The sequence below is a fragment of the Dama dama genome, chromosome 19 (genome assembly GCF_033118175.1).
Source record: "Dama dama isolate Ldn47 chromosome 19, ASM3311817v1, whole genome shotgun sequence".
NCBI lineage: Eukaryota > Metazoa > Chordata > Mammalia > Artiodactyla > Cervidae > Dama > Dama dama.
The window spans coordinates 91,540,952-91,563,130 of NC_083699.1; the positions used below are offsets into that span (position 1 = coordinate 91,540,952).

The following is a 22,179-nucleotide window of genomic DNA, read 5'->3' on the forward strand; positions in this document are numbered from 1 at the left end:
ATTGTTTTTAGCATTCTCTCGGAGGAAAATACTTTAAATTTTGTTTTTCACTGAAAGAGTCATAAGCAAGATATGGTAGAATAAATGAGGTTTATAGAAAACTACTTATCTTCTGGATAGTTATGATATCTAACACATCCATTCACAGTTAAGTCATTTAAAAACTGCTGCTTTTGAAATTACATCTTGGGAAGACTTCTCCATTGCCAGACACAGTCCCTGACATATGAGGGTTCAATAAAACTGATCGTAAGACTCAGCATGATGCATATGTATCTTCTGAGTGTTAATATCAGTCAAGAGACGGTTTGGAGTGAGGGTGAGGATTTCTTTTCAGGGATCTTTGCTTTTGATTTTATTTAGAACTAAAGAGGCGAATAAAATTTCTCATTTGTTTTTGCTTACTTGAAGGCAGTTCTGCATTAAAAAAAAGTGATGTTTAATTTTTTGTTTGTTTCTGTTTTAGATTCTTATTTGAAAACCAGACACCAGCCCATGTTTACTATAGGTGGAAGCTTTATTCTATTCTCCAGGCATGTATATAATCAGTTACTTTGTTAATTTTGAATCTGAGGTATTGGACCTTTCTAATAGCATTCTTGACACTTATTAGGGAGATTCTCCAACTAAGTGGCGGACGGAAGATTTTCGTATGTTCAAAAATGGATCTTTTTGGAGGCCACCACCATTAAATCCATATTTGCATGGGATGTCAGAAGAGCAGGAAACAGAAGCTTTTGTAGAGGAGCCAAGTAAAAAGGGAGCACTTAAGGAAGAGTAAGATTTTTTTTTTCCTTGTTTTATTTTCAGAAAGATGATTTAATGGTCACTTTAATTAGTGGAGCAGGATGGGTTAACCTTAAAATAAAATGGGCTTTAGAATTTGTGACTGTTTTAAATAGTTACATGTCTTAACATATGCATTTTCATTTTAAACATCTTGGCAAGCGTAAATGTGTGTCCTGAACTTGACCTCTTCCTACTGATAAAAATTGATAATGATCTCTTAAGTGATGGCACTTTAGCAGTGGAATACTTTATATTCATACAGAAGTTATCTCAGGGCCCTTAGAATTGTTGCTTCTCTGAGTGCAGCATAAAGAGGAAAAACTATTGTATGACTTAATGAAGTGAGATGGATGGCCATGCAGAAAGCTGCTCTAAGAAGTGCAGTGTGCGGCCACCATGGAAACATATTATTAGTGTTCAGCACTGCTACAGTGCAGTTAGCTTGGTTTAAGAAGCAGAAACAAATTTAACTATTGAAATGTTCAAAGGAAATTCTGTATTCCTGATTTGGGGGGAAAAAGGCTAAAATGACACTTAGCTTGTATAACTATATGCTTCATTGTGTTAGCCTATAAATCTTAAAGCTATTAATAGTTGCATTGGTGCATTGTTTGTAAGAGCATTGATAATAGAGAGTATATATAATTTGAGAGTATATTTGGTTCTAAAGATGTATGTTCATCATTACTTTTGCCCAGGGATCTGCATATACTTAAGCTCATAGATAGGCTAAATCTGGATGCCTCCTGTTTTTGTAAATGAAGTTTTATTTGAACACAGCCATATCTGTTCTTTTACTTGTAGTCTGTGGTTCCTCTGGTGTTAGAGTAGCAGAGTTGAGTGACTGAATGGCCTTCAAAGCCTCAATATTTACTGTCTGATCCTTTACAGGAAAAGTTTGTTAACCCTTGCTTTAGCCTGTCCTAATGCTATGCGGATGTGCTAAAGTAACAGACTTCAAAGGAAAGTGAAGAGCATGAAGGTTCTTTTTCAGTGTAATGGGGTAATAGAACTGTGATGTTCTCATGGACTCTTGAAAAAAAATGACTTAATTTTAATTTACTTAATTTATAAACTGAAAGTCACTGAAGTAGGTAATTTATTTGTTCCTGGAAAAGTGTTCTTCCCCATATAAGTTCTTAAAAAACCATAACACATTTGGAGTATGTAATGCAAATCAGACTTAACACAATTTAGCCTTCAGAATTTTATCTGAGTGGGTTTTAAAGAAATTAGTTTGTGAGCAGAAACTGTAGTCATATTTAAAATTTGTCTATAAATATTTACAAGTTTAAAAAAAATTGTATTCAGACAGAGAGACAAATTAGAAGAAATTCTGCGGGGGCTAACTCCAAGGAAAAATGATATTGGAGATGCAATGGTTTTCTGTCTTAATAACGCTGAAGCTGCTGAAGAAATAGTGGATTGCATTACGGAGTCCTTGTCCATCTTAAAGACACCCCTTCCCAAAAAGGTATGGGAGTGATTTTTCTTTATGGAACATTTAATTAAGAAAAAGAGGTAATAGCTGACTTCTGCTTTGATTGAAATTGGTTTCATTTTTGAATCAAGAACTTGACTGAAGAAATCTTTCCCATGTAGTTTTGTTTTCCTTTTGCCTGGGAAACGTAGGTTAGTTGACATAAATTATCAACAGGTTGAAATGTAAATGAATTACAACTTTTATTCCTGCCAAAGTCATGGTTGTGGTGATATGAATTTCTTAAAACTCTTCTAATTAGTGATAATTAAATTAATAGCTAAACATTGGCCTTATGCTGTTGCTTCAAAAAATTCAGTGTGGAGTTTTTGTTAGCTGCATTATTTGCTGTTGGTTTTCAGTTTTAATCCATTTTATGCTATCTTTTGGTATTCTAGATTGCCAGATTATATTTGGTTTCTGATGTTTTATACAACTCTTCAGCCAAAGTTGCCAATGCTTCCTATTATAGAAAATTGTAAGTATAGTGATGTAAGGTGATATGCCTAAAATAAAATGTTTAGGGGTAAGGAGCTCAGAAAAGAGTATAGAATAACTCTTGTTCAGTTCCCGACATTTCCTTTTTGGTGTTTATTTTATGAATTAGGGAAGCTTTTCTTTAAGAACTGGCTTTGAAGGGAAATTTGGAGATATCAGCCCTAATCTTAGCTCTGCTATTCCTTTTTCTGCCTTGGACAAGTTGCTTAACTTTTCTGTTCCCTATTTTATGGAACAAAGAGGTTGGACTAGATGGCCCAAAGTAACCTAGATGTAAAATTCCTTGTTAATCAAGGGAACTAGTTCTTAAGACTCTTTGGGGGCTTTTGCAAAAGAAAAATTCAGAATAATAGGAGTTAAAGTAATATATTATTTGAATTTCAGTTTTGAAACAAAGTTGTGTCAGATATTTTCAGACCTCAATGCTACCTATCGTACAATTCAAGGCCATTTACAGTCTGAAAACTTTAAGGTATGTTTATTGTTTGGTTATTTTTGCCCTAGTGTTTTAAATGGGACATGGGGTCTGGGAAGCACATTGGAGCGCTAAGAGTATGTAAGATGACTGTAAGACATAACTTGGATGTTTCAGAAATTATTGGTTTAAAAGTTACCACCATTTTTCCTTCAGTATTGGAAAAAGTCTGAAATTTTAAAATATGTGTAGTGTTTTGGGTGTCTGGTTTATTTTTAAACATTTTAATAAAATATTAGTCTTCACAAAAGACATTCAGAAGATCACTTGTTTTGTAGTAGTATATATAATTTGGCTGGATTAGAAGTATACATTTTAGTTATTCATGTTTAGAAAGTATATCCCATTACTAATTTTTTTTTCTAAACTTTGAAGCTATAGACCAACGTTAAGAAAAGCCAAACAAAATACCTTACTTATAGTTAAAAAAAATAGATATACTTCCATGGGCAGAACACTCATTAAGGAAATTTTTAGCTTGGGAAGATTCCCGATGACTCCACCATTTAGGGGATTCGAACAAACAACCCCATTAAATTTTCCGTCTTAAATTTCGACCATAAGACAGAGGTTATGGAGGAGTCTGAGGATGGGACAGAGAGAGGTGTCATCAGTCTGACTCAGGCAGCGCCCCATCAGACCATGAGGGGCTCAGGCCAGAGCCCGGCTGCACTTGTGTCCCGCCCTCATCGGTCTCTAGGCCAGTGGGTCCCAGAGTGTGTGTCATTCTGCCGGAGGGGGCTTAGCTGAGCTGACCAAGAGCAAGCAGTTACTGGGTTCTTTTTTTATCATGTTTATTCTTAGTGTCTTTCCTCCTTTAATTGAGAGGTAACATTGATTTAAAAAATAATTGTAATGATAAAAAAAATATTGTAATGATAAACGGTTATTTTCCTTAAATTTTAAAAAGAATATTGCTTTAAAGGAAAATTGTGATGGAAATTTCAGCAAATTGTGATGGTCATTATGAGATGGTGTTTGATACATATTGTCCTGAATAATAATTCATTGTCTTTTTCCTGTTAGCAACGGGTAATGACCTGCTTTAGAGCATGGGAAGATTGGGCAATTTATCCAGAACCATTTTTGATCAAACTACAAAATATTTTCTTAGGACTTGTAAATATTATTGAAGAAAAGGAAGCAGAGGTAGGTATTCACTGTATTTGATTATCTTAAAATTTATTTCTGGGGATGCTTTGGAGGTACAGATATGAGTAACATTTCTTTGTGGAAAATATGTTGTCTGTTTACCACAAAATAGTGGATTTTTGTTGCTGGAATTGTTGGAGCCCAGGAGTTGAAATTATATAGAATTTTCTGTTTTGTATCCTTATGTAAAAATTGATAACTGCTATTTTATTTGATGACATGAAAAGATTTATTGTATATTAGTAGAAGAAAAAAAAAAGTAATAGAGCGAAATATGCAGCAAGATACCTATGTAAGTAAATATGTACCTGAAAAGATGTGTACCACAGTGGTAGCAGATTCTGTTCATCACTGTTCTGGTTTGTTTTTTTCTTTTAAGCCTCCTCAGTAGTTCTTGAATCCTTCATCTTCATTTTCACCATCCTAATCCATCTATCGTATTTTCGCTTTCACTTCTACAAGATACTCTCCTGATTTGCTTCCCTACTTGAACTGCATGGTCCTTGTTTCAGTTTGTTTAATATCAACGTTTTCTCCTACCGTAGACCTCTATGCGTGTTCTTTCCTCTTTTTGGAACTTCTCTTGTCTCAGACCCTTTAGATCTCAGTTTGAGCATAAGTTCATTGACCCTTCTCTGACCTCTTTAGGTAGAACCTACTTATTATACATTCTAATAATACAGTGCAGCTCTTTGTTGTATAAGTCATCCTACACTGTTGTGATTATCTGATTGCCTAGCCTTCTTCACTCCCCTGCCCCCTCCACCCCTCAAATTCTGCTGAGCTCTATGACAGGAGGGACCAAGGGACCAAAGCTCATTTTCACTCATTATTGTATCCTTAGTGCCTCATATGATACCTGGCGTCATTAAGTATATGGTAAATATTTGATAAATATTGTTCAGATGACTGCTTCTTTGTCAGACTGGATGATAAGAATATATTATTCTTATATCTGCACTTTGTACCTGGGAATGTGACTCTCCAGCTGGTTGGTGTATGTTGTTGTTGTTTAGTTGCTTTGCTAAGTCCTATCCAACTGTTTTTTCGACCCCATGGACTGTATGTAGCCCATCAGGCTCCTCTGTCCATGGGATTTCCCAGGCGAGAATACTGGAGTGGGTTGCCGTTTCCTCCTCCAGGGAATCTTCCTGACCTAGGGATCAAACCTGCACTGCCCATTAGCAGGCGGATTCTTTACCATTGAGCCACCAGGGAAGCCCACTTGGTTTATACTGGATTGCAGTTAATGTTTTAGTGATAGGACTTTCCACACAAAAGAACATATTACAATAGTATGTGTTTTTATAGGATGTACCAGATGACCTCGATGGTGCCCCCATTGAGGAAGAGCTGGATGGTGCCCCTCTAGAAGATGTGGATGGAATTCCTATTGATGCTACTCCTATTGATGACCTTGATGGAGTCCCTATAAAGAGCCTTGATGATGATCTTGATGGAGTGCCTTGTGAGTTCAGACTTCAGACTCATTAAATCTAGCTAATAAGTTTATTTCCAAATCTCTTCATTTCTGCACATGCTGATGTTTAAAAAGGTTATAATTTCTGAGTAAGGTGTCAGTTACTAACTTTTTTCTATCTTTTATTTTTGACTTTTCAGAATTCACATACCCAGCAATACATTTAAGCATACCAAGAAAAGCGTACTCTTTCTGGTCATATTTGTGGTTTTTTGTGTGTGTGTGTGGGGAACAGTCAGCCTCTTAAAATACTAGCAAGTTTTTCCTGTCTTAATTGTCAGGAAACCAGAGGCAAAAACCTTATGTTCAGTTGTATGCATAATCCCAAGTATTTTGTTTTATCAATTCTGTTTTTATTATTAGTTTTCATAACTTTGTTTTCCTAGCTGCCTGAAATAATTTTTTGAATTAAGGATACCTAGTGTACCTCTTCAGTACATTTGAATTCTGTGTTAAAATACTGAATAATATGAATTTTATACTTTAAAAAATAATTAGATAAAGGTACTAAAGGGTTTTTTTTTTTTACTTCCTCAACTTTTCCATTTGCTTGAAGTAACCACCTGTATGTTCTGGGTGTGTGTTTTATATATACACATATATATTATTTTTACTTACATTGATATTTAAAAATTAGCCTTCAGATGCAGGAAGTTGGAATAGTCATAATCGTTATTCTTGACACTAGTATTAGTAGTCTGTGTGTGACCTTATTTAGTTTTGCTTTTTAATAATATAGCGAATACTCATGAGCGCTTTAAGTCATCCTCTAGTAGTCAGTTCATGGCTCATTTTTCTTCCTTAGTGGATGCAACTGAAGATTCAAAGAAGAATGAGCCTATATTTAAAGTTGCCCCATCAAAATGGGAAGCTGTAGATGAATCTGAATTGGAAGCACAGGGTAAGTTAAAGTACAGTAAATGCAAATCTTTAGAAAATTGACTACTTAAAAAATTACTGAACATTGGGGGGGAGTGTGTGTGGGTGTAGTTTTCCTTTGGTGTTTTAGAACACGTTTCAACCTTAAGACCCAGTATTACCATATTATATTTCTGGTGGCTAAGTTTTCTGTTGCTGTTAGAGTTTTCTTAGATCCTTCAGTTTGGATGCTTGGAGTAATCAGAAATCACTGAAAACCTTTCAGGTTGAGCCAATCCGTAGAAAATGTAGGTGGGATGCCTATTTGGAAATTTAGAGGTCAGTTTCAGAAAATCCAAATCACTGTGTCTCCTCTAGTGCTTGATTTATTAGATGCAATTTAGATCTGCCTTTCATACTTGCTTGGACATGTATCCTAGTGTTATTGTTAATTTAGTATTTTGTGGGTTCTAATGAAACAAATCTTAGCATCTAGCACAGAAACAAAGAGGACTGTTATTTGTTACTTCCTGAATTTGAATAAAATTATAGTGTAGGTGTGAGGAAAGAAATAGATTTAGTACATGGAAATGGCTATTCAAAGAAAAGATAAATGTAGATAACTTCTGTAATGTAAGCTTTCAGTTCTAAAGCTAGGCTTCTACTGTGCTGCTGCAAAATGCTAATTTACCTTATGGAATTACATCCTGTTTTTCCTTCCATTCAGCTGTAACAACTTCTAAATGGGAGTTATTTGACCAGCATGAAGAATCAGAAGAAGAAGAAAATCAAAAGTAAGAATCTAGGTTTAGAATATATTCAGTTTCTTACTGCATATACAGTCTCTTTTTCATTAAGAGGTGTACTTGAATAATAGGGAAGAGGAAAACTTAACTCTTAAAAAAGCTTGTTTTAAGAGGATCATTTTTAGTTCTTCATTGTTTTTCTAGTGAGTAAAGAGCTTTTGCTTTCTGGTTTTGATGCATCTGGTTTCGCTTTGCTTTTGAGTTTATTTTTCTGTGCTAGGTTATACATTCTCACATTGTACTTACTAAATGGTTAACTGCATTTGTTTTAAATCTTTAAATCTTCTTTCGGCTCTACAAAATGGTGATTTTTAAAATGGGAATGGGAAGGTTATGCTCTTTTGGAATGTACATTGCTAAGAAAAATAATGCATTCTGACCATTCTTTTTGTTATTTAAATGTACACACTTCAGAAGAACTAAAAAAAAATAAAAGTGTAAACCACTTACTTTCATCATATAGAAAATTTATTATAGTTTTCAATTTTGCTGATTAGCACTGAATGCAATAGGAATTCCTGCTCCCAGATTCTGCAAGTTTATGTTGGTAGTTTTTTTGGTAACACTGGACACCTTTTCAAATCAATGCAAAGGAAGTTAATTAGTTTTTTAATAGGGAAAGAGAAGGCATCAAGAACACAAAGCAGAGGTTTCTGGGTTTTTTGTTTGTTTGTTTTCAAATGGAAGAGTAAGCAAAAGGAAAAGTCCCTTTATGTCCCAGCACAATTTGAGCATTTGTATGGATCTAATAAATGGATATTACTAGCATTTAAATTTAAGGAAATATGATTGATAAGCATTTGTGGAAACACAGTTTGATATGATAAAGAAAACTTGTCTACAGTAGTGTCTTTCCAGAAACAGTGTGATCAGAACATGTCAGCAATCATTATGACAACATATTTGTAAAATATAGATGTTGTTGACTGTCAGAAATACCTGACTGAGGCTGTTTAGGAGTACAGGAATTGGAAACAGTACAACTTGTTTGCATCTTTATGTCTGCAATCCCATCATTAGTTAACATCTCTCACTGTGGTAGGATCACTGTTTTTTTAAAATGAATACCTGTTCTTATAAAATAATTAATTTAAGGGAAATAAAGGGTAGAAAAGCCTTTGTAGAACTCAAGTATTGTTCAAGTGGTATTGTTTCTAAGCATACTAAATTTTTGCAGTAAGTTTGTTATTTATGTTAATGTTTGAAATGCGTATGCATTTGTGTTGATGGTAATCATACATTCATACAGGGAAGCACGAGTCACTACGAGTATAATATATATTTTTTACTTTTCCTAGGAGTTCCAAATAAGTCATAATAAAAAAGAACTTTATGAAAGTGCAAAATAGGGGGAAAATACTTAAATTCTGTTTTCTGTTTCTTGAAATTTTCTTGCGCCTCACTACTGCTCTCTAGTGGCTGAGTCCAAAAATACGTTTTTACCAAGAAGCTGCTCTTTGACACAAGTAATTTATTGTATTTGTGGCAGAAGACTGGCTTAAATATATATGTATGTATGTATGTATCACTAGTATTTTGCAGAAAAGTTCGAAATAGTACTTTAATTTTATTTGTAATGAATTCTTTATGGGTTTAGAGTCTTGAGTTTCCATTTCTTTAAAAGTAAAAGAACAAGTTGGGGCTGAGATCTGAACCTAGAACTGGTAACTAAGAGCTAAAGTCAAAGCCATTTAGAACAGATTGCTTAAGCCTTAGAAAATTTAAATGATAACTGTAGAGTATGTATATTTTTAAAATCATCATCTGTAGTGTAGTTCATTTTAGAAGTCTTCAATAACATGATTGGTATTTAGTTTCTAGTTTCCTAGATTCTTCCTCTGTATAAAAATACGCATAAATTTAAAGCATAAATTATATAATGTTTTACATATTATTCTGTGACCCACATTTTTTTTTAAATTGAAGTATCATGGGTGTTGTTATTTCATGTCTGTCCCTACGTTTATCTGCTCTGTATTCATCTTGGTTGAAAGCAGGTGGTCTGATAAGTGTACAAGGAAGTTTATCAAGGAATATTTAGAATTGCAAAAAAATTTTTTTTGAATTTTTTTGAACTTGTCAATAACAGACAATTGGTTAAGCACTCTTCACTTCATATGTCACACAATTTCATTAACTGTTTTGCATCTTTATTGACTGGCTCTTTCCAGAATAATCCTTCAGTAAACATCTGTTTTTACACACACACACACACACACACACACACACACACACACACACACACACATAGTTTAACCACTTAAAAGCATGTGAGGCACTTGTAGAACTATTTTGTACCATAAGACAAGAAATTCTTGTGTTCTAAAAAATTAGCTAAGAACTGTGCTTAGGAAGTTTCTGACAAATTAAGAAGAAATATTATGTAAATTTTAGTTCAGAAAAGAGTTGTTGTTTTTTTTTTTTAATCTTGGGTTTTGACTTTTTTCTGTTTTTCTTCCTCATGTAAATATTGTATTGAGTTATGCCTATATGTACTACTAATGATTTGTGGGGCTCTGAGAGTATAAAGTTTGAAAAGTATTTTATTAGTATTCTGCAGATGAGAAATTAGAAGGCAAACAGTATATCCTCTATTGTTATCTACTTTGCTTAAAATTTTCTCAGTGTGTGTCTTATTATCAGGTTCTAAAATAATTAAAATTTTATTTGGAAGGAATATGGTTATAATTGTTTTTATGTTGTTACAAATAGTTGTAAATATATACTAAAAGACTCCTTATTCATGGTAGAGTGTTAGTATCCAAATACCAACATATAAGGGCTTATCGGGTTCAAATATTAGAAAATGACATATTTTCTAGGCTATGCTGGTAATCATGTTGATATCACCATATTGTTTATGAGGAATTTTGTTTCAATATACATAAACATTTCTGAATTAGTTTGTACATAGAACACTTGTTTTGCTCAAATTTAAAATTTAACACTCACAAAGCCCAGTCTTGGAGCATACAACTTTTTTCTTTTTTTTTTAAGTCACTTCATTCTTTGTCTTTGAAGAACATTGAGGAACACTTGTTAATCCTATTCTGGCCATGATGAGCAGCTTCTCACAGTTGCTTGTCTGTTTCCACTAGATTGCTTCTGGAAGAACAGGAGAATTTTTCTTCTTTGTATCCTTAGCTGTGGTAGTTAGTTTTTCATTTTCTTTTTATTTGACATACCAATCCAACCTTCATAATCAACTGTGATGTGAAGTATTATGTGCTAATATTTAAAATTAATATATTGTTTTATTCTTAAGGTTATATGTTAATTATTAATAGATAAGGCCTTTGCTGCTGTGTTGTTTCATAGAAACTGACTCAAACTCATGTATTTTCTAGTTTATAGACTCTGCTGAAGGAAGGGTAAACATTTGGCTTTTTAAACATTAACCATCATAAAATCACTGAACTACAAAGAGTACAGAAATCATTGATGATTCATTTCATTTAACTGCTGCATCGAAGGTTTCTGGCAGAAAAAAGCATAAAAATAACATTAACATAAGCAGAAGTTTTAGAAGTGTGATTATGTTGAAGCACAGATTTTTTCTGTGGAGAAAACATAAGAGTTTTATAAAATTGCCTATTATTTTGTAAAGAATGTTTTAATGATGAATTGTCCTCTTATGTTTTGTTAATATTACTTAAGCTTTAAGGCAATGAAAAATCAAAAAGGCCAAGACTCTAAAATGTAGCTTTTTTTTCCTTGTTGCCCTGACATAAATGTATTCTGTTTATTTCCAAAGTCAAGAAGAAGAAAGTGAAGATGAAGAAGATACTCAAAGTTCCAAATCTGAAGAACATCATTTGTACTCTAATCCAATCAAAGAAGAAATGACTGAGTCTAAGTTCTCTAAGTACTCTGAAATGAGTGAGGAAAAACGAGCTAAACTCCGTGAAATTGAGGTTAGTACTGCATTGAGGTTTACACTATACCTTCTTCCACCTTCCCCACCAGACTGTGCTTCTCTTGGCATCACACCCTGGTCCACACTGTTCCCTCTCTGTCTGGAACCTTCATACCTGCTGTCTTCCTTCAGGCCTCTTAGTTCAAGCACCTCTTCTGTCTTGGTACCCTTTTTTTTTTTTTTTGGTACCCTTTTCTTAACCTTCTGGATTTGCTTACTTCTCCATATTAATCTGTTAATGATTTTACATGTATTATGTTGTGTATATTTATGGTTTTTTTTCCCTTGCTTGCTTATTTAATGTCTGTATTCCACTCTAGGCTGTGATTTCTGTGAGGATAAGGGACCCTTCACATGTCTGTTGTCTGTTCATGATTGTATCTCCAGTACCTGGCACATAGGAGACAATCTGCAGATATTGGTGTAATAGATTATATCTCACCTTGTGAGATCCATCATATTTTGAGCATACATAGTATGTAATAAAAGTGAATCTTTTCTGGCACATTCAAGTTATGCATACATCGTACTGTAGTAGACTCAGAATTTTTAAGTGCCTGCACAAGTGATGGGGAGAGAGTAGACATTGGGGCTTAACAATAAGAAGGGAGAGTCCAAACTCTCAAGACTTCTCTGTCTCCATGCTGTTTCATTTGGTAATGTCTCTTTTTAAATTTCCAAAGATATTCAGACATGTCAGTGAGGGGAGGGTTTTGTAATGGGAACCTTTCTTATTTCTTGTCCCCAGATGATGAAACATTCCCAGTAAATGTTATCAATAGTATAGCAGTCAGTCCAGAATCTCAAAAGTGTACATGAGAGTGAATTGTAATACTCTGTCCATTCATTCAACAGTATTTTATATGCTTACTGTGTGTCTGTGCTTTTCCTTTATTAACTTACAATACCTACCATGTTGTAATTTTATTTTTATTTATTTATGTATTTTTTGTTGCGCTGGGTCTTTGTTGCTGCATGGACTTTGTCCAGTGGCGATGCACGGGCTTCTCATTGCCGCGGCTTCTCTTTCTGAGAAGAAGCACAGGCTGTCGGTGTGCAGGCTTCAGTAGTTGCAGCACATGGGTTCAGAGCACAGGCTCAATAGTTGTGGTGCACAGGCTTAGTTGCTCCTGCATTGGTGGGTGTATTCTTTACCACTGAGCCACTAGGGAAGACCATTACCTTACCATATTAATTACCAGTTTTCATTTCTCCGCCACCAGCTATTGGGCTGGTACAAGTTCTTGCCCACCTCTTTCTCGGTATCTATTACCAAGCCGAAAACAGAGAAAGCATTTTGTTTCAACCTTACACAGAATCAGTATGATGTCAGTTATAAGTAGAATTTTCAGAATTAGTAAGTTGATTTATTTTTCCTGAGATATATTCATATACATTCTTTATAAATTTTTCAGGAAAGTAAGGTGTTGTGTTATCCCAGTGAATGCATTCACCTGTGGACCTTTTTCAAGCTGCTCATGACCCTTCTTAACTCTCAGAACTCCTCCCGGTCTTAGTGAACTCTGCCTCACTGACCTGATAGAAGTGCTGGAGTAGAAACAAAGACTGAGTTCAATTGAGAAAATGTATTTTCTTGATAATTGAACTGTTTTCTTACAAATACCAAAATAGACTATTTCTCAATGTTCTGTTTTCCTCTTGACTTTAAAGAAAACCATGTGATTTAACTTTTTGGTTAATTTGGATGATTCTACACTGTATATGTATGTATATGTGTTGTACATGCACGTACATACACCAACACACCTTATATATGTATATATATATATTTTTTTTTTCTCCCCTTATTTTATATGCTCTTTGGTAAACTGGCCTCTCTTTGCTAGATACTTAGTGATTGTCTTTCTTGCTCTCATAGTGGCTTACCCTCTCACAATTTACTTAACTCTTTTGGGATTTGGATGGTGAGCCAAATCTAATTTTAAAATGTAGAGCTTGGCTTTGTTTTAAAACCATCTCTTCTTTTCCCTTATTTACTCAAAGATTTATTCATGTGGAGTAAGGGTCCACAACTGGTGGCCAGTTTGACAGGGCTTATGAACTTTATTCATGTACTGTCCCTTCTCTGCCCCTAAATTCAAATGTCAGTTTCTGAATTTAGAATTCAGTGAATACCTTTTTATTGGCGATCCCGTAAATGAAGAATAAAGTTCTAATTAGTTTTATTGTATACTACAATATATATAGTATGTGTATAAGAAAGTGAAAAAGTGGAAGTATTAGTTGCTCAGTCGTGTCCAACTCTTTGCGACCCCATGGACTGTATGTAGTCCTCCAGGCGCCTCTGTCCATGGAATTCTCCAGGCAGGAATACTGGAGTGGGTAGCCATTTCTTTCTCCAGGGTATCTTCCTTGAAAGGAAATACTTGAGATGGCCAACAAACCGTTGCATGGACTATTCTCTTTGTAGTTAGGACCCTTTGTGGCCTGTTTTCTGGGCACCCTGGACTTGTGCTTGTGCCTGAGTTAGGCCACATCAGCAGGAATTGTAACTAGGGATTATATAATGATATTTCAAAAGGCACTCTAGGGATGCCTTTCACCTGAGTAACATTCAAGTTGTTTGATTCTTGCTTCTTAACTTTTAAACTGGTTTGCCACAAATACATCTGTGGAATAGCCATTTTAGTCACGGGAGGCTTCACACAGAGATGAACTCGAACACTTGCGTTTCCCCCCCAACCCCCCACCCTCGTTTACCTTACATTTTACTGTCTTTTTAAATGGAGCTGTTAACACACACACACAAAATGCAAGGACTTTTTAATAGTTTCAAGGATAGAGAAGAGAACCTCAAAGCTCTGATTATAAATGATCCTGATAATAGAAGTAGAATTAGGTAGAAAAGGGGCAAAAATCAGGAAACTTAATGTTCATGAAGTAAAACATAGTGAAAATACCACTTTGAATGGAAGTTATGGCTTGTTTCCAGTCTACTGGAAAGCCTCATTGGTAGTGAAGGAAAAAACCTAAAACAGGTGAAGTCTAATTTTTTAAAATACAAGTAAAATAGTAGCATTTAGTCCATTTAAAGGGCATAACAGTGTGAAATAAAATAGGTTAAGAAGTTTGCATCTGTAATAGTTGCATCAGATAAGTTTGTTCCTTCTCACCGCCTGAAGTGAAACAGGATTTTATAGGTTTGGGACTATAGTCCTGTGGTACCATTCAGAATCATCTCAGTCCTCATGCTATTCACTGTATATTTAGTTTGCTCACAATCACAATGCACACACACACATATGTAAAATCAGCTAGCAGTCTCCTGATAAACTCTAGGTGGTCTACATTCCTTTGCAAATAATGCTGTAGTGAATACTTTTGTACAAAAAACTGTGCTCATATATGAATAAATTACAAGAAATGGAATTGGAAATCTTTCTGTTTTCTTTTAAATCATTATATACTTAGTGTCTTTAAAAGTACATTTTGAATATGGTTTAACCTTTTCTGGATGTCTTGATGCCGAGTGATTAGACTCTCCTGTAAACAGAGTGAAACTTCACTTCAAGCTACAGCTTTATAACCAGAATGCTGCTCTCTCTGATTATTTTAATAGTTGTTTATCCTCTGTGTTCTGCTGACTGTCTTACCTTGCTGCAAGTTATGCCTACCTTTAGTAACATTACCTTTCTAATTTGGGGTACCAGATACCAAATTCAGTCTCATTATATCAAAGAACAGGTACGTTCTCAGGGGAAGAAGCACAGGTCTTGGTTTTCAAGTCATCTTTTGTGGCTGTGCAGAGAGCATGTGGGTCCATGCCTGATCACTTGAATTCAACATAGTTGGACTTGTCTGACAAGTGACCTTCAGATTAGGGAGTTATATACACTGATGTTATGTTTTGACTGAATCCTAATCAGTTACTGTTTTTATGTTTTATGTTGCTATTTTTATATTTTTCCTTCTTTTACACATGTTTCAAAGAAGAAAATATTTTTTAAAGGAGCACAGCACTGCTTGAGAAGCCATAATGATAAAAAGATTTATTTTAAAAATGTCTTATTTCACAGCTCAAAGTTATGAAGTTTCAAGATGAATTGGAATCTGGAAAAAGACCTAAAAAAGCAGGCCAGAGCTTTCAGGAGCAAGTAGAACACTACAGAGATAAACTTCTTCAGCGAGTAAGGAATAAGTATATGCAATTATGCATTTTTCAGTTATTTGTTTGACTGCCTGTAATATTGATATATTGGTGTATTTAAGGAAGAGAATATTTCAAATTATATCCTTTATATAAATGCTGAATATGGGTAGATAATTAGGAACATTTGGAATTTGATGTTTTATAGTTAGTTCAGCTTGGAAAACAGTTTCAGAACAACATCATGCTATTTTATTTTGGATCCTAGTGGAGCATAACATGCTGTTAAGGACACACTTTCAGAACTGGAAGGTCCTATGGAAAGTCACATTTGTGACCAACAATGTTAAGTAGTAGCACAGAGACAGAGACGGAGTTAGGACTACTGTTCCATTGTGTCCAAGGAAGAACGGCAAGGGGTAGAATACCTCATCTATGAATTCTAAACTTTTGAGGGACCTTGTATTCTTGTACATCAAAAAATGTGTAGGTATATACAGGGAATTTTAACACAAGGAAGCCCACAGGATAGTTGTTGAAAGAATCCAGGAATTTTATTGATTGGTACTGTTATTAATTTTTACCCACATCTTGACTGTCATTACAAAGAGGGATGATGGAGAGAAATAGCAACAACTAGAAGGGAACTTAGAGTCATGCAGAGCTGTCCGCGTTGGTGGGAGCAGTGGCGCAGGAGAGCAGCCGTGGCGCGGCGGAGCACGTGCACTCCTGGCTGCTCGGCCGTGCACGCCTGGGCACCACTGAGACCTGCCTGTACTCAGGGAAACGGGGTCAGGGGTCCGGTTTTTGCAGGATTGTGAATTAGATAATTGTGTGTGTGTATGTTAAGTCGCTCAGCTGTGTCCAGCTCTTTGTGATCCCATGGAGTGTAGCCCACCAGGCTCCTCTGTCCATGGGGATTCTCTAGGCAAAAATACTGGAGTGGGTTGCCATGCCCTCCTCAGGGGGATCTTCTTGACCCAGGTTTGAACCTGCATCTTTTGTGTCTCCTGCATTGGCAGGCAGATTTTTTACCACTAGCACCACACACGCAAAGAATTAAATAATAGTTAACATTAATTTTTATTATTAAAATGTATAAAATATCATACGTGAACTGTAGTCTGATTCCTGTGAAGTATCAGTCAGGAAAATGTAACCTGCAGATCACCAGAGGAAGTTGGTCTCTTCAACGTCACTTTGTAAATTTGTCCTCAGTAGTTGTATTTGGAAAAAAGATACATGAGATTTAAAAAAAAAAAAAAGATGTTATATATCTGAACCCTGTTGAGTCCCTTTGGGGATGGGGTGGCAAGTGTTTGATTTGCACGAAAGACTGCACCCTGAGGTGCCCACTGGCCCTGATGTAGTAACATGTTTATTACCATTTTAGTCTCCTTGCACTCCATGGTTATAATTGGAAGAAAGAGTGTGTTTTTTGAAGGCGTAGGCCAGGGGTTAGCAGTCTATGACCATCACTTCATTTTTGTAAATAAACTTAACTAGAACACAGCCACGCCCCTTCAGTTATTACTTATGTATTATCTGTAGTAGCTTTTGGACTACGGTTATAGAATTGACAGACTGTAGCCCACGGCAGAAAATATTTACTACCTGGCCCTTCCCAGAAAACATTCTTCAGCATCTGGTATGGGCTCTTTATCGGATATCGATTAGCTTTCTTGATGCATACAAATCATAGAGAAGTTTAATTGTTTTGTTTTGTTTTTTCATTCTTGTTTTTGAAGAGCTCAGTTGGCTTTGTGGGTTCATTGTCGGTAGCTACTCCCTTAATTATCAATAGCAGTCATAATTTCAAGTGAGAAGTGGCAGTTGTAGCAGTTGGGGTTAAGCAAATAATTTTTCTGGTTTACATAATTATATAGTCATGTAGTCAATTTGTACTTTTATAAATTAGGATTTATAATTTATACTTATAAGTTTCCACTATAATTGATACTTATTTTCCACTATTAATAATAAGACTTTTTACTAGACATTTATTGTGAGTAGGTTTTTCTCCTTTTTAGTATATTACTTTAATAAGTGCTTTCCTTTGATTAAATCAACTTGCTGTGCAATTAGAATCACTATTGACAATTTTATTGTAGTCTGAGATGGAAAGGTCATCATATTGTTTTTCCAGTTTGTTTAAGTGAAGGGACAGCACTCTTAAGAGCCCTGACTCTAGAGCTTTGGCTCAGATCCTGACCTAACTCCTGTATGACCTTAGGCATGGCACTGAGCCTTTCTAAGGCTCATTTTTCATGTTTTGAATGAGGATGATACTATTCATAGGCATGCTTTAAAGAATTACATGCAGTGGTATATGGAAAGTTGTTCATTAATCGCTTGTCCTATGGTAGGCATTCAGAAAATACTTAGCCACTGTTGCTGGTATCATTATTATCATTCAGTATAAGTAGAGGAGTAGAAGAAATGACCAGCTTTCTGGAAGAGTAGGTATACCTTCAGTAGTAATTTTACAAATAGTTAACTAGAGGGGAAAATATTATTACATAAATGAGATTAACCAGATTGGTGTTTTTTAATGACTAAATATTTCTTTAAAAAAAAAAAAAAACAGGAGAAAGAGAAGGAATTAGAAAGAGAACGAGAAAGAGATAAGAAGGATAAAGAAAAATTGGAATCTCGATCCAAAGACAAGAAGGAGAAAGACGAATGTACTCCAACAAGGAAAGAAAGGTATAACATTTCTTATTTAATGCCCATGCAGGCTTTGGAATCATGTTTCATTTTGTAATATTTTCATCACTGGAACCAATAGATTGGAAAAAATATTTTTTGTGTGTGTGATAAACATGTTTGGCTTCTGCCTGCAGAAGGCAGAATTAGCTGAGCAAAGGGGCATTTGGCACTTGGCTTAGTTACCTGGGACACCATCCCTTTACATGGTTCATAAGGTACCTTAGCCTTAGTTCAGGGCAAGAATTCAGTTACAGTATTACGTATCGAACCTGAGGCTTAAATAACTAAGCAGCTTGCTAGATCTTACCTGTTGCCTCCAATATAAGCTTTTCTTCTGTGCTGAGGCTGCTACCTGTAAACTTGAGTCTCCCAGTCCTGTTTGTTAAGGGAGATTGTGTACTTAGGCTGTAGAGACGTGGTCCTCACTTACCTGTTGCCTCCAATATAAGCTTTTCTTCTGTGCTGAGGCTGCTACCTGTAAACTTGAGTTTCCCAGTCCTGTTTGTTAAGGGAGATTGTGTACTTAGGCTGTAGAGACGTGGTCCTCACTTCAAGTCTTCTAATCAAAATCATTTCTCTTGTAGTTTTTATTTCTTACTTTCACAGTTCCTAAATCTCTGATTAGTAGAAAAAGTTACTTTAGAATTGAGATTTTTCCTAATAAGAACCAAGCAAATGCAAATTTAAAAATTTTGGCTTAGTCACTCTTCATATAGTTACAAGATAACATGGTTATACTAATTGGTAAAGTAATCCATCACTTTTTTGTCATTTATTATTATCTTGATATAATTTCAGAGTTATAGAAAAGTTACAAGAATGCTATAAAGAATTCCCAGGTAGCTTTCACCGTCATTCCCCCAGTGTTAAAGTATTTCTCCTTTTGCTTTATTTTCTTCTTCCTCTTCCTTTCTCCCCTCACCCCCAATCATTTAAGAATAACTTGCTTACATGATGCCCCATTTTCATACTTAACCACAGTAAAAGTTTCCAGATCGAACAAAAAGAAAAAATTTTCAAGAGCAAGAAATTTAAAAAACACTATTATCTAATCAGAGACCTTGATGGAATTTTGTCCATTGTTCCAATAATCTCTTAGAGCAGAGAAAAATCCAGTTTAGTTCAATTCAGTTTTTGTGTCGATCAGTCTATCTTTAAGACTTTTTTGTTCTTAGTGTAAAAGGCTTTGAATGTTGTTGGAAAATAACATTAATAAGGTTAGTGAAAATAAAGATAGTGTAAACTGATAGGAATTAGAAGCTAATTTAGTAGAAGGAAAATGGTATACCTGATCCTTTGCTCACTTACGGGATGTTTTGGGGGCTTTGTTCCATAGGAAAAGGCGACACAGTACATCCCCTAGCCCATCTCGCAGTAGCAGTGGTAGACGAGTGAAATCCCCATCACCAAAATCGGAGCGATCAGAGCGTTCAGAAAGATCTCATAAAGAGAGCTCACGGTCCAGGTCATCTCACAAAGATTCTCCTAGAGATGTTAGCAAAAAGGCCAAAAGGTAAACGCAAGTCATTTTTTGTAATATTTAAAATGCCAGTTTCCTTGTCATTCCACCAGCTTTTGAAAATAGTTTGTTTGACAGCCATTTTTGAAAGGATTTTAGAAAACCAAACAGATATACTTTTCATTTTAGATTCTTCCTTCCCATCTCCCCACCCCAGTCTCCTCATGACTAAAGCATAAGAAAGCTTCCAACATGTAAAGACTAGCCAGGAATTTTAAACATCAGTTTTCTGTGGAGTAAGAATAGCTGCTTTTCTTTCTTTTCTGTTCTTTAGTTTCTATAGAATATTCTTTGGTTTTTGTCAAGGCTGAAAGAAAAATACATGTTCCTCCCCACCCAGCAGTAATCTTACTAGCAAGTTCTTGGGTAGACTTGTGGACATAAATACCATAGACTGTGTTTCTTCAGCGTTTAATTTAGTGTGTTCTATACCTTTCTCCTCCAAGTTCCAGAAAGGTGGTTCAGAAGTGTTTTGTTTTATCTGGGTGTTTTATAGGGTTTTCCTGAGAGCTGAAACTGCTTTTTACCCTAAAATGTTTTTACTGTAACCATTTTTTAGTGAAATTTTTCTATAACAGATAACTCTCTTTTTTCTGAATGATACTTGTGCATATATTGTATATATACATTCATGAAAATTATATAATTATTTGTTTTGTTAATTTTAATGCATAGCACTTACAGAGTGCTGTCTTAAAAGATTCCCTTGAATTTGCAATAGTTGGTGCTTTTCCTCTCAAGAAGATAGGCAGCAAAGCCACTGCGTTCAAAAGTTTTGTGAATGATATTGGATGCCATTTTGAACTTCGGCTTGTTAAAAGGCAGATTTCGAGAGTTTGAATCAGTAGAGCAGCGGGAGGGCTCCAGAGTCTGTCTTGGCATGCACGCTACTGATGATCACTGGTGTGATGCATAGGAGGTGCAAAATTTGTGTGTGTGTGAGTGTGTGCATATAGTAGGCACAGTATAAATTTGGAAAGTTTACAGCCTTTTTTATTTCAGTGACTTTCATTGTGCCCTGTTAAAGATCATTTTAGATAATTTAAGGATAGTTTGTTTTGATCATGTGAGTACTTTGGTTAAATTGTTTTTGTTTGTTTCCTCAGATCTCCATCTGGTTCAAGGACACCTAAAAGATCTAGGCGATCACGGTCTAGATCCCCTAAAAAATCAGGGAAGAAATCCAGATCCCAGTCCCGATCTCCACACAGGTCTCATAAAAAGTCAAAGAAAAACAAACACTGACATAAATTTTTAAGATGCTGTCACTTATTGGAAATGCGATTTTGTTTTGTGCCTGGACGGTCTGTTTTTTTAAAAAAACGAAAAACAAAAAATCTAATGAAAGAGCATTCCTGGGGTTTTTATTTGTTTGTGAATGCATGTGTAAACTCATAAGTAACTGCATCTGTAGACCTGTCGTTGTTTTATATTGTATAAATTACTTTTGTTGTGGCTGTTTCTCAAGATGAAATTTTTATTGTGCTAATGAATTTCATCAGAAATGTGTATAATGGATCTGCTGGCAGTAGTAGTATTTTGTTTTAGGATGTTGTGACTTAGAAAAAATAATACAGATGTCTTCCCCCCTTTTGTAGCTTTGACAATTTGAATTAGATTTCAAATAAAATCTGAACAGAAAACGTTAATGTTGTTTTTTTGCCCTATTGATGACATCAAGTCCCTTAAAGTCCTGCTAAGTGAGTTCAGCACTTCTGTTGTGTTTCTTACACCTAGTGCACTTTACAAGCTTCACTGTTCAAGTAGCTAAAGTTCTGTGTTTACTGAGATGACTTTCAAAATTTAGGGACCCAAGACTCATATTTGGTGGGCTTGCCAACCAATTTCTTGGGTAATGTTCCCTTGGGTAATACTAGTACCCAGAGATCAAAAGGCTAGGCAGATATGCGTGGTCTTCTGTTAATGGTATGCCTGGTTAAAATCTCTCTTTTTTTTTTTTTTTTTTTTCAAAGAAGCAGTATGATTTCAATACACTTAACCCATGTCCTGAGCAACTACTTACTTTCAGGGAAAAATTAAATTTCCATCTTTTGATTTAATTTTCTATCATTAGAAAATTCATGAAGGTTGCCCTTTTATAGCCCTCTGTAGGCTCTTTTTTTTTTTCTTTTTTTGTAGGCTCTCTTTCAAACACTGGTATCAGAATAGTTCTACAAGGTTCTGTTTAAAGCACCTTGATTGGTTTTTTTGTTTTTAAAGGATTTAAGTTTAGCTTTTAAGTGGAATTTTAAAATGATACAATTTTTTACGAAACGTAACACCCAATGGTTTGTAAATTAAAGATGCAAAAAGTTGATTTAAACCATTTTCAGAGTTGAAATCTGTTGTGCAGTAGGGATAAATTGCAGTGTGAGGAAGACATAAGAAA

The 22,179-nt window shown here is 35.1% G+C and overlaps 1 protein-coding gene across 4 annotated transcripts in view; it reads left to right on the forward strand.

Annotated features, from left to right (window-relative positions):
- Positions 1-21,439, forward strand: part of U2SURP (U2 snRNP associated SURP domain containing) — a 46,026-nt gene extending 24,587 nt beyond the window's left edge. For 3 of the 4 annotated variants that reach the window (XM_061167797.1, XM_061167798.1, XM_061167800.1), the window contains 14 exons: positions 467-537; positions 618-777; positions 2,101-2,263; positions 2,668-2,747; positions 3,152-3,239; positions 4,269-4,391; positions 5,706-5,862; positions 6,680-6,775; positions 7,460-7,526; positions 11,293-11,452; positions 15,492-15,602; positions 18,150-18,268; positions 19,608-19,784; positions 20,897-21,439. In XM_061167797.1, coding sequence (XP_061023780.1) covers positions 467-537; positions 618-777; positions 2,101-2,263; positions 2,668-2,747; positions 3,152-3,239; positions 4,269-4,391; positions 5,706-5,862; positions 6,680-6,775; positions 7,460-7,526; positions 11,293-11,452; positions 15,492-15,602; positions 18,150-18,268; positions 19,608-19,784; positions 20,897-21,035 — 1,711 coding nt within the window. In that variant the 3' untranslated portion in view covers positions 21,036-21,439. The remainder of the gene's footprint in view (positions 1-466; positions 538-617; positions 778-2,100; positions 2,264-2,667; positions 2,748-3,151; positions 3,240-4,268; positions 4,392-5,705; positions 5,863-6,679; positions 6,776-7,459; positions 7,527-11,292; positions 11,453-15,491; positions 15,603-18,149; positions 18,269-19,607; positions 19,785-20,896) is intronic. The other variant, XM_061167799.1, reaches the window with a different exon arrangement.
- The last annotated feature ends 740 nt before the right edge of the window (positions 21,440-22,179 follow it).